The 13,695-nt window shown below is 38.6% G+C and overlaps 1 protein-coding gene across 1 annotated transcript in view; it reads left to right on the forward strand.

The window, feature by feature from the left end:
• LOC132122770 (serine/threonine-protein kinase SIK2-like) overlaps positions 1-9,018 on the forward strand; it is a 37,097-nt gene extending 28,079 nt beyond the window's left edge. The window contains exons 10-15 of the mRNA XM_059533162.1: positions 671-902; positions 1,064-1,339; positions 2,369-2,529; positions 4,519-4,629; positions 5,107-5,198; positions 5,285-9,018. Of these exons, the coding sequence (XP_059389145.1) occupies positions 671-902; positions 1,064-1,339; positions 2,369-2,529; positions 4,519-4,629; positions 5,107-5,198; positions 5,285-5,834 (1,422 nt within the window). The 3' untranslated portion in view covers positions 5,835-9,018. The remainder of the gene's footprint in view (positions 1-670; positions 903-1,063; positions 1,340-2,368; positions 2,530-4,518; positions 4,630-5,106; positions 5,199-5,284) is intronic.
• Positions 9,019-13,695: the final 4,677 nt, after the last annotated feature.

Here is a 13,695-nt window from a genome sequence, read left to right on the forward strand (position 1 = left end):
GAAAGAGAGGGAGCAATAAAAAAGGCAAAAATGGAGAGACTTCAGTGCTTTTGTTTACACTCAGTATGTCCCCAAATCATTAGGGAATGTACTCATGAAGTTCAGCTGGTCATCACAAAGCACGTTAAAGTTTGTGTGTTTGGTGCTGACTGAGTGGAAATTTGCCTCAAGAGTAATTTATGAGGGCTGATGGGAGATTAGAACTTGTACTTGGGAAATACAATGCTTGAAGGCAAATGTCTTATCTACAAAACTGGTTAAGTGAGAGTTCATCCGAAGAAAAAGAAACATGCATGTCATCTCCAAAGCCTTTTAAAGGAAATGCATAAATTGCATATATAAAATATATTTCTTGTAAATGCAACCTTTTATCTGTAAATTATACCTTTATAGACTTTTTATCTCAACATATGACACATTTTGAGATTAGTCTTTATCATAATTGCACAGTTGCAACTATTTCTGATAAATGTGACCATTTCGTATAGTTTTACAGTAACTATGGAACTTAAAATATGATTTATTATCTTGCATTATGACTAAATCTCAGATTTGCGACTTTGAATTAACATCTCCCACTTGCAATTTCTGGTCCTCTAGAAAAGCTTTCCAAATACTTTTCACTACAAAAAAAAACATTATATTTAGAGATCTTTACATTGTTTTGCAGGTCAACGGCTGCATGCTGGACCCCCTGCCCCCTCTGGCTGTTCGCAAATCTAGCGCCTCGTCCCCCAGCAACATGATGGAGACATCTATAGATGAGGGCATTGAGACGGAGGAGCTGGACACAGAGGATGATCATACCCACGTCTTCAATGCCTATCAGACAGCCCGCTTTGGACAGCGCAGACACACACTCTCTGAGGTCACCAATCAGCCAGGAATCATGACCAGTGGAGGTGGGTGTGGCTTCAGGGTAACCGCAAGGTTATAGGTTCAAACCCCACTTCATTATCCCTGTATTAATAGTATCAGTTTAGATAAAAAGACAGTGAAATCACAATAATCTGTTTCACAAGTGTTAAGATGATAACTTATCATCACCTCTCTGTTTACCCAGGTAAACTGTTCAGCGTGGGTCATAACCCCTTAGTGGGTAGCGTGGACTCAGAGTATGATATGGGCTCCATGCACAGTGACCTCAGTCTACTGGAGGATGCACCCTCTCATAACGAGGTCGTCCTGGGCAACACACCCATGACTCCGCCCTTCATCAGCGCTCGGCCCGCTAACCCCGCCATGCAAGCGCTGAGCGCCCAGAGGAGAGAGACACACAACCGCTCTCCCATCAGCTTCCGCGAGGGCCGCAGAGCATCAGACACCTCACTCACACAAGGTGAGAAGCATCCTGGGATTACAGAGAGACTATATATATATATATATATATATATATATATATATATATAGTATCATTCCAAACCTTAGAGTTGACAAGATTTTTTTAAAATAAATTATTTTTAAAATTTGTAATAAAGTTAACTTTTATATTGCAGAGATGCATTAAATTTATCAAAATGACATTTACAAAAGCTATTTCAGATAAATGCTGTTCTTTTGAACTTTCTACTCATTAAAAAATCCTAAAAAACAATGATTCTGCATAAATATTAAGCAGCACAACGGTAATACACTGTTGTTATACTGATAATGTAATTTATATTGAATATAAAAATATTAAAATGGCTTGAAATTAAAAGAAAAATGTGTTAAAATATTAAATCATTTAAAAATATGCAAAAGTTTCCATGTTTACTAGTGGTCTCAAGATGATTGGATCCCACTGTGTTATGTGCGTTGGATTCGATTTCTCTTCTTTCTCTTTCTCTCAAACTTGTTGTTATTTTCACAAACCATCTCTCCATTTCTCTCTTGTTTTCCTCTAAATGCACCACCCCCTGTCAGATGAATCATTATGTTGAATCAGAGAGCGCTTTGAAGATTAGGCCAACTCGGTCCTATTGAGTTCTCTCATCCCGTGGCCTGAATAATTACCCTTAATCACTTGAAGCCCTAAAAAAACCTGAGAATCCTTTTTTTCAACCCTCTTCCATTCTGCAGCAGAGGAGTCAAGAACCACTAAATGGCATTTTAATATGCACTTGAGCATTTGCAGCCTGCCTGAACATACCTTCTCCTGAAATAGATTGATTAGCCACGTTGAGTTTGATCACATGGTAGAACCGTACCAGAGCAGTGGGCCTGAGGGAATGAGTCACTTCCACTTCCTCTTCCTCTTCTTCATGTGAAAATGCATGACCACTGGATGTGGACACAGGGGGTGGAACATCATCTGCTGATCTGTAAGTCATTCGGAAATAACTCATTCAGTGCTATTATTCATAATCTTATTCCTCTCTTTATGTAGGCTTGGTGGCCTTTAGACAGCACCTACAGAATCTGGCACGGACCAAAGGTATCCTGGAGCTAAATAAGGTGTATGAGCAGATGGGCTCTGGAGAAACCCCTTCCCTTGGGCTGCTGAGCCCTCAGGCCCATCCACATGACTTATTGGACCCTGCACTACAGGTCAGTCCACCAGGGAAGCTAACCTGAGATCGGTTTTGTAGTATCCCTTACAATCAGGAATGACTAATTCAGAGGTTTCAAACTGAAAAAAGGCGGCTAAAAAGAGGTTAACATAGTAACTAATTATGTTGTATTATGTGTGTTTTTATGGTTTCTCTCTTTATATAAGCCAAAAACATTAAACAGCAAAACTGTTTTCTTGAGCATCAAATCAGCTTATTAGATTGATTTCTGGAAGATCATGTGACACTCAAGTTTGTTAAACTGATATACATATGTGCATATAATTAAATTAATTGGAGTCATGGGAAAGGGCCTTAATCCTGGGATGTTGATGCAATGGTGGCATCATTGCAAGGTTGAGGTGATCCAGGTTACCAAAACCTTCTCCATTTCCATTTTTGTGAAATGCATTACTCCAAGAAGCACTGTGTGCATTACTTTGTTTGGAAACTGTCAGAATGCCCTTACTTGAACTCTTCTACCCTTCTAACCTCCCTACTGACACACAGACAGCCCCGTTTATGTAATTACGGCAGAAGAAGCAGCCAATTGTCAGTTGTTTACTGTCCATCCGGTAAGACCCCTGAATGCGCCCATTGTTGAGTAACATGCTGGTGACTGGTGCCCAATGCTCCAATGCAGACTCACCAAAGACCAAATAAATACTTATGGGAATAACACGTAGGGATACCACGCTGAGCAGGCGCCAGTGTCTAGATGAAGTCCAAGAAAAAAAAAGGCTCTAAATCGAGTTCATTTTACTGGGCTAATATACAAGTGAAAATTATCTTCCATGTGTCATTATGAGGAATTGCTACTAGAGAAGACTAGCATGTTTTTACTAGTGCTGTCAACATTAACGCGTTAACGCATGCGATTAATTTTTGTCTGGTTTAACGTGTCAAAATATTTAACGCAATTAACGCAGCATCCGTATTTTCTGCCATCCGTTGGCTAGCTTTACATTATATGATCACGCTCTTATTTATTTAAATGCTTTTAAACATTTCAAGCGTGGCAAGACAAAAGAGAATGCGCTGTTTTGTGACACATACACACGTAGGCTACACACACACACACAATGCATAGACAGGGCGCCAGAATCCAGTTCTCTTAAGCGCTTGAACTAACAATAAACATCCCAAAGTGCCAGTTTTGTCGATTATCCTCATAAGAGCAATCTTAAATGATTTATATAAAGTCTAAAATGAACAAAAAGAGTTGTGAGAGAATGAGGCAAGATCAGACAGTATATAAACAGTGAGATCCGCGTGTCTGTCTGCTCTTAAAGGGACAGCAGCCAATAAAGCTTCCTGTCAGTAAAGTTAAAGAACAAAGGGAACAGAGAAAATGACTCGCTGCTCTTGACTAAATAACTTTTGTAGCTTTAATAAGGATTAACTATTTAATTTATAGTTTATGCAGTGCAGACTGCATATAAATTTGATAACTTTATTAAATTTCTGTATATTTCCTAACTGTTAAGACAGGAAGGGCAGGAGTAAACATGACATTTATTATGTTAGCATTGTTTTAAGTTTACTTAAATTAAAAACTGTTATATTTTTGAAGCCTAATAATAAATGTAAAAAATAATAAAAAATCAGTTGCTGTATTAATATCACTAATACTGGCCTTCATTCATAAAAAGATGCCATTTAAACAAGTATTTAAAATGTACTGTTTTTATGTTGTTTCTACGTTAATTTGATTAACTGTGAAATTATTACATTAAAAAATATATTAAAAACGTACAAAAACATTTCTTTTTTTATTGCGATTAATTGCGATTAATCACAGAAAAAATGTGTGATTAATCTAGTTAAAGTTTTTAATCGATTGACAGCACTAGTTTTTACCAGAATCCCTCTGGGTCAGCGGACAGCTATTCGGCCTTTTCATAACCAAGTAATGAATTCATGCATTTGAGTGCACAGCCGTCAATGTGGCTGCCTAGACAGGCACTGACATGTTTTCTGTGTGCAGGAGGAAAGAGGACACCAGCACGACATTGCTCTGTGCTCAGGTGGAACACACCCTGCGCTGTTGTCAAGGAGACAGAGTCTGGAGCCGCAGTACCTCTCTCACAGAATACAGGTGACGCACCTTTATTTCTGCCAACGTCATCTAAATAACACACATTTTAGCTCATCTGAGATGTGTGTACATTTATAAAGCACATTGCCTCGTGGTCTATAGGAGTTGGTTATTAATAATAGTTTAAGACAGACAAAACATAGCAAGATCCTCCAAACCAACAAGAGTACCTTAGAAATTACATAGCACCATGCCAGCAAATCCTTTCGTCAGTGAGTTTTGTAGCTTCTAGACATTTGCAAATCATTTATTATTTAATACTCTAGCGATTAGTGAATAGGATCGAATCTGACTTGCAACATTCCCTGTTTCCATCCCCCCCACCCATTTTCTGTCCTCTTTCTGTTATTGCTACCAATAAAAGTGATAAAACGTCAAAAAGTTCACTGCAGTATTTCAATAGATGTCCATGGCAGTGCGGGACGATTTCTACAGCTCTGCATTTCACAATCCTCACCATTGTGTATCTTTGTACAGAAAGCCACACTGATGGCCAACAGCCCCAGCAGCTGCCAGATGTTCTGCAAAGAAACTCCTCGCAGTCTTGAGCAGCAGCTGCAGGAACACAGGTATTTCAGGAACTACAGATTACTCTGCTTTCCCTTAATGTCAAACCGGTGATCTATCTATAAAACCCCTTCTGTTTGATCCGCAGGCTGCAACAGAAACGTCTGTATCTTCAGAAACAATCCCAAATGCAGGCTTACTTTAACCAGATGCACATTGTGGAGGATCCTTACGCTCCCTGTGCAACCATGGGCCACCAGGACTCTGGAGCCCCACCTCAGCCCCAGGGTTCGATAGCACCAGCACATCAGCAGAGTTCACAGGCCTCACCTCAGTTTGCACATGCACAGCCTCTCGGCCACCTTATGGAGCCCAACCCAGAATCCCTGCCGTATGAGCACTACCTGGGCCATTATGCTCAGATGCAGCCTCTACCACAAAGCTTCTCCGCTCAGCTGCAGCCCCAACACCCCGAACCCCTCAACTACACCTACCCAGCCTGCGATCCAAGCCACTCCGCCTCAGGAGAAGCACTGTACCCTGAGCAATATGACTATCCTCTTGATCCCGGGCAGCTGCCTCCACCTGCAGAGGGCGGCCCGGCTGGGTACGAAGGGCTGACATTGGCCGACCCATTTCTGGACAGCGAAATGATGGAGACGGTAGACCCCCAGCATGGTTTTGTGCTGGTGAAATAAGCCGAGACTCGAATAACCAGTATTAATTACCTTGATCTCTGACTCACTACGGATGAATTGACGGATGAGATGATGTCACAGGGACGGATTGAGTTTTGTACGTTCAACGTTTAAGTTGCAGCAAATGTGAGCTGTAATCTTTATACTTCATGAAACTCCTCCCTACCTCCCTCCTCGTTCTCCAGTGGTCCCACCTGCTGCTCTCTCACAATAGAGTGCCGGATGGCGTGGTGTTCAGGCCAACTGCAATGGGGGCTCCGAACTGACCGCAGGATAGGAGTTGCTCGCTACGTGCCGTATGTAGCACAAAGACTAGATCTGCAATACGGAGCCTGTTCGGTGGCACAATTAAATATTGACACATTTTGTACTGAACAAAATCACTCAAAGCATCTGACTTTGATTATGAAAGACTAGTCATGCGCACTCAATAAGTGCAGTGTTAGTTAAAAACTCATGGCAATATCAAAGCAATATACTGATTCATCTAGAACTGAAAAAAACGAAGCCATAAGTCAGAACTGCACCACCCAGAACTGCTATCACCAGATGTTTCTCAACTTTTAAACGGCCAGAACTACAGTTAATTGTGGACGAAGCTGTGATTTTCACTGGATTCCCTCCTCACGCTCATAACCCTAAAAATAACAATTTGTTCTCCTTGAACCACAACAGTGTTATTTTGTATGTTAATATTCCTCCAAATTTGCGCACCATGAAAGATGAGTCATGACTCTATTTACACAGTGATGATTAATAAGGAGCGGTTTTTAAGTCAGGTGATATCATCACCTCAATGGGCAGTGTTGGTATGCGTTTAAATGATTTAGAGAATTATTATATTGCTGATATGTACACTAAAGAATACATCAGCATTCAAGTCACAAGACACTGGATAGTTCGGCTAATTCATTGCATTTACGACAGACAAAACGGAGATTGTTTTTGTTAGCAGCACTTAGTAAATCTGTTCTACTTGAAATGACAAGTCTGTGACTAAACCCAGATATCAGATACTCTACAGAGAACGATCATCACGCAAACTGATCGCAAGGTTCAGAGCTTTGTAACAGAACACGTATTAAGGCAGATAATATACTGGAGCACTTTGTCAAAGAAGCTAAAGGAAATGTAGCCGAGGAGACGGCAGATGGGTGAGGTGAACCTGCTCTGCTAGTTTCGTCAAACAAGAGACATAAAAGTCATCTCTTTCCAATAAAGTGCTCCCCGCGAGCCAGCACTCTCTCAAAGAAGGATGCCGAGAGAGCGCGGCTGGGCGATTGTTTTGTGTAACGTAGAGGTTAGAAACTTTGGTAGTGCTTTCAAAATGCAACAAATTTTGTATTTAATGTGATCGTGTTCTGTGTGCCTTTTTCTTCTTTCTTTTAAGTTAAGATCTTAGAAGGATAGTTCACCTAACATTCGGTCTTCATTTACTCTCCCTTTTGTCGAGACATACTTGTATGGCTGACTTTCATCTGTGAAACACGTTCAAGCATCAAAAAGAATGCAAAGAACTGTGAAAGTATCATGAAAAGGGCCCAAACAGGTTAAGAATGACATGAGGGCGAGTAAATGATTTTTGAGTGAATAGTTCTTTAATAACCTTGTTTTTCGGTTTGATTCTGTTGGTATTGTTACAGGACATGTGTAGACCCGGGTTTTACAAAGGTACAAAACCAAAGTCCCCTCAGAAGTGTTCCTGTGTAACCCCACCGTGTGGAGTTTGGAGCTTCTTGGTCAGCATTGTAACTGTGCTGTTTTTTTGTTTTTGTTTTGTCAATCAGTATATGCCGGTGAAAAGTATTAATAGCAATATTTCTTATGAATAGTTCAGAATGAACAGATTAGTGAATGTGTTCCAATATCATAATCACACCTGCTGGCGAACACCATTCTTTGGACATCCTACAATTCTGCATTTACCTTCATGGTTGTTGACCACACATAAGCTAATGTGCTGTTAAGATTTCAAAAAAGATCTATTGAACAAATTTTGTGTGTTTATTTTCTCTGGCAGGATTTTCAACATGACTCAAATTCACTTTGACTGCACTGTTTTTCAACTGTCTTATGGTCACTTTTACACAGCAGTAGAACACTGCTACGTTCACACATACTTCAGTTAACCACAATATTTTTAGAACTCACAACCACATTTTCGTCAAAGTTCTGAAGTGTGATACTAACCGGATTGGTAGACTAGTTGTTTTGTCACGTCATACAGTGTGGAAAGGGTGCTTTGTATTGTGGTACACAAACATCTAGTGTTTCTTTTTTTAATGTGTGTGTTCGGTAACTTACAAAGTCGCAGATATTTGTTGTCTGTTACATGAAGGTTTTACAGGTGCATCTCAGTAAATTAAAATGTCGTGGAAAAGTTCATTTATTTCAGTAATTCAATTCAAATTGTTGGTGCAGTGACTTTGGTTTTCAAAAAACACAATGGACCAACGCCAGCAGATGACATTGCACCCCAAATCATCACAGACTGTGGAAACTTAACACTGGACTTCAGGCAGCTTGGGTTATGAGCTTCTCCACCCTTCCTCCAGACTCTAGGACCTTGGTTTCCATATGAAATATGAAACTTGCTCATCTGAAAAGAGGACTCCGGACCACTGGGCAACAGTCCAGTTCTTCTTCTCCTTAGCCAAGGTAAGACGCCACTGGCGTTGTCTGTGGTTCGGCAAATTCCTTGACACGTCTGTGTGTGGTGGCTCTTAAAGCTTTGACCCCAGCCTCAGTCCATTCCTTGTGAAGTTCACTCAAATTCTTGAATCGGTTTTGCTCGACAATCCTCATAAGGCTGCGGTTCTCTCGGTTGGTTGTGCATATTTTTCTTCCACACTTTTTCCTTCCACTCAACTTTCTGTTAACATGCTCGGATAAAGCACTCTGTGAACAGCCAGCTTCTTTGGCAACCAATGTTTGTGGCTTACCCTCCTTGTGAAGGGTGTCAATGATTGTCTTCTGGAGAACTGTCAGATCAGCAGTCTTCCCCATGATTGTGTAGCCTAGTGAACCAAACTGAGAGACCATTTTGAAGGCTCAGGAAACCTTTGCAGGTGTTTTGAATTGATTAACTGATTGGCATGTCACCATATTCTAATTTGAATTGTTGGGTTTTTGATCAATGTGAGCCAAAATCATCACAATTAAAATAACTAAAGACTTAAACTACTTCAGTCTGTGTGCATTGAATTTATTTAATACACAAGTTTCACATTTTGAGTTGATTTACTAAAATAAATGAACTTTTCCACGTTATTCTAATTTATTGAGATGCACCTGTAGATTGATTCCTTGTCTTCCAATGGATCTCCTCACTTTGGGCAGGGGCGTAATAAGTATTCAAAAATTATACCTAAGTGAAAGTACAGATACTGAAATTACAGTATCTCTCAAGATACAGATAAGTGAAAATCAAACTCAGTTAAAAGTATTTGGCCAAAAGCATAATTGCTTTAATAATAACTAAACTTTTTTTTTAGCATAATATACTTTCCATTTTACTTGAGTATTACAAAAGTACAAGTATTCCAAATAAATAAATACATGAATAAATAAAATTAAATAAATACAGATCATCGAAATATAATGCCTGAAAATCTGCACAATTACACAGTGAAGACGACAGTAACCCAAACAGCACCTACTGATGAATCAATGTCTTCTTAAGTTGATAGGTGTGTGTAAGAAAAAAATACAAATACTAATATTTTCAACTTTACTGTCATGTTCACTTTGTGTGTTTTCTGAAGTGGTCCTGTTCACTTGCATTATGTGCGCACACTTACCGTTCAGCGTATTTAGATAGAAAAACAATTGAAAAGCAGTGTAATGCCCCTAACAAACCCTCATAGAAATCATAGAAAGTACTTCACGCTACATCAGTCAAACAATTAAACAATACAGTTTTGGTGTGTAAGGGGGTTTGTGGGTTTAATTATGAGCAACAAACTAATGATTCCCTATTAGAACATTTCAATTAATTTGTTCAGCAGAGCATTTAGAGTTCATTCTCAAAGGAAGCTTCCTCTTCTGCTGTGATTTTCACATGACCCTGAGCTCACTTGTTCTCATTCACACATCCATGTACGTTGTCACCCTTTCTTTCTCACTCTCATTCTGACCACATATGAGGCAAGAGCCCAATTTCCAGACAGCTCACCACACAAGAATGCTCACAAATTACACAAATGGAGAAACTGTTGTTTTTTTCCACTGTTCTCGAAATCAACCACCACTAAATATTTCTCTTACCCAACTCAAATCAGATCGTATTGTGGCCAAAAGGCTTTTTCAACAGTTTGAAAAATGTCCATTTCATACATACTGTCTGCTCAGTGCAGATCTTTTTAATTTGTTTCATTTAATTATTACCTGGAACAAGAGAAAGTGTAAAACTATGGTACAAAATCTATTTTAGGTTCCTCCTCTACTTGCATAAAGCATAAGCACAAGTCAATGGCAGCCATGTTGACAGTGGAATGGCGTTACTCTCGATACACCTGACACAAATGTGTTTAATGCAATAGTTCCATTGCTGCAGAATCCTATTGTTACAGCATAATTAGGTGGTTATCAGACATTATCCTCAGAGGAGCATCATGATTGGCACAGATTAATTTAGCCTGGTAAACTGGACAGAAACAACTGATCCAATGAGGTCAGTGATGGCTGACCTTTATATAAACCTCAGGCACACAGTGTAGTATCCTAATGTGGACACGTTCATTTGAATGGGATTAATAATGGGATTTTAAATCTCTCTCCCTCTCTCTATATATATACCCCCATGATTAGATTGCAATGAATAATGCAACATAAAAACAACCTGCCCTTATTGAGTAAGAATAGTTTCTATATATATTAAATCCACTCATATCAGTGACATCAAATCCTAATTTTCTTTGAATCCTGGTTTCCAACTGGTGCTTCTCTCATTAGGCATGAATTTTGAATTTGGTATCAACCTACAGCAGTTTTTTCCTCACATTTGAACAAATATCATACATCATTTAGTAATAACTTATATCTGTCTCAATTAATTGTTTATCACTTGCTAAAATCTTGACACCATGTATGTTACAACACTATGAAATCAGAAGGCATGGCCACTCCACAATTATTTGCCTTTTTAACAAATATTAAAGTTAATAAACAAGTGAAAAAGAATGAAAAAGTGAAGAATTTTCCTTAGTCTATAAAGAGTTTATAAAATTCCATTTCATCCATAAGAGGCACAACATCACAAAGAACTGGACTGGAATTATTCAAGGCTGTTCATTAGCCTCATGAAAGACCATCACAACATAAGACAAAGCATGAAATATCAATGGTGCAATCTAAGGAAATTGAATCGCTACAGCGATATAGCACGCAACAATTAGAACATTTGCATATTCTCAAAATATTCTGATATGATTAAATATATAGTATTAGAAATAGCAATTGAGGAGGCATGGTCAGAGCCAGGGGAACTAAAATAGAAGGTCTCCCAGACAAACAATTGCACTTGTCAAATCAGATTAACAGTAGGTGTAAGAGAAAACCTTAAACTTCTTGTAGCTTTCAATCTCAAAATTAGTTGTCCCCATGACAATGATTGTTGCCCTTTGTAAGTTAGATGCAATGTTTGTTGTCTTCTGATTGAAGTCAAATTTAACATTTATAATTGAATACATTGTCCTTCAAAACTACAAACAGAGATACACTTTGTATCTTGTTTATTTCCTTAAACAAGCAATGTGTTAAAAGGCTAATAATGCATTATTGATGCAGGATGCGTAATGTTCTAGTAATGTTGAAGGCCTTGATTAGCTTGTTTAGGCATGTTCAATCTGGCCTCTGTCGTGGTAAGTTTGGGACAATACCAATGGTTCATATATAAAAATAAAATCTTAAAAACAATTACCATATTAAAAAGAGGGATGCGTCAAATTATGCCTATAGTTTTTAGAGAGCTTTAATGTTGTCTCACAAATCAAGCTTTGTTTTTGTCTAATTAACATCACAAGATTTCATGTCGAGTTTCAGGAAGGTACAGCACATCCAGTACTTGATGCCACAGAGAGATGCAGCAAGAAATCTGATAGAAGTGGTGTTTCAGAGCCGTTGCTGAAATCTGAATGTCATCTTAGTAGTGAAAGCTGAGACCATATTGATAGATTATATCAGCTCAGAGAAACAAAAGTGAAGAAAAGAGAATATGTGCCAAGTACTTAACCTTGGGGAACACCTTGTGTAAGAGTGAAGAAAGAGTAGATTTGTGATTCCATTAAATAACCATTTGAATGATGTAATAATATTAGAAACTAAACACAAATTACAGCATTTTGGAAGTACTGTAGATGACCACATCTCAGTGCCATCAGTCTTTTAATTTCAGCATGATGTTTAAACAAAATGCTTGTTAGCCATCTTCAGCACAGCTGCCGTTGCATAATCCTGCTTAAACACAAGCAGGAACATCCAAAAACCATTGGCCACAGTGATCCATCTCAGCTACACATGAATTACATGGACTTAACACTGATGAGAACTAAGCTTAAAAAGTTGACATGAGCAGATCACAGAGGTCCATATCACATTTTGTTCTCTAGTAATCTACATGCTATCATATACTGCATGGCCATTTTTAAGAGTAATTATAAAGATATTAATTTGCTGTTTAGACAGCTCACTAAGGGTCCATTGTCTCCACATTTAGGTTCAGGTAATGAGATGGTATTAAATACCCATGCAAACCACTGATCTTAAGTCAGTGACTAAATGCCTCCGAACTGCAAGGGTCCAAATTCAAATGATACAAGAGAGTTTGCTGCTCTCTGTAATAACTTAAGGATGTGAGCTGTTCGGATTTGTTCCAAATAAACCTAGTCACAAATCCATCCTAAGAGAATTTACAGAAATGATTAGAAATAATTCTGCTTGAATAAGACATCTGATACTCCGGAGAAGTGCCAGAGTGCAGTACCACCAATTCCTGCCAAATTCGGTGACGAAAACACGCAATCCAACACTGCTGATAAGATCACTAGCCAGGTAACTATAGAAAACGGTTCATCAGGAGACCAAAAACCTGATTCCACATTAATCTTTAAAAATCATATAGGATGACAAACTCTTGGAGACGCTATCTAACAGGTGTGACGCAAACCCTGTTCCAGTTAGAATTATGCAACAATTAGTCTGTGAGAGTTCATCAAAGGACAACTGCAAGATACATAGTTCAAATTATTTTATTTGCTCCCAAAAGTACACAAATTTCCCAAAATAGTAAAAAAAAAAAAAAACAAGTTCTCATGATGTTGACCATAAACAAAGGGCTTCTTGAAACATTGAATAATGCTGATTTAAGTCCCACACAAGACACCATTCCTTCATACCAGCCCAATGATTCCATGACATGACCACTTAACATGCCCTCCACTTGAAAAAAAAAATGTATATTGAAAAACTTACAAAATAATATATTGTATTAAAACTAGACATTTCATTGGCACAAAAGTTAAAATCTACAAGTTTATAAAGGGGGCTTCTTAAGACATCCAAGAGTGCAAAAATGCAGTTAAAACTGCATGCATTGATGTGGTTTCATACGTGTATCCCATGTTACAGCACAACTGATTACATTATATGGTCCCTAGATGGAAAAACGCATGATAAAGGTGTGACTTTAGAGTGTGATAAGGAGTGATTTCTAGAGAGACCGCAATCTAACCATGCACTCAGAACACTATCTGCCCTGTGCACATGGAGGACTCTGCGGTTAAACCATGTAAGCTAAGCACATGAGATTTTTTATTCCTTCTACAGAGGAAAGCACATGTAAACAATGTGCTGTGCACTAGCA

Source organism: Carassius carassius, chromosome 41 (genome assembly GCF_963082965.1).
Source record: "Carassius carassius chromosome 41, fCarCar2.1, whole genome shotgun sequence".
Lineage (NCBI taxonomy): Eukaryota > Metazoa > Chordata > Actinopteri > Cypriniformes > Cyprinidae > Carassius > Carassius carassius.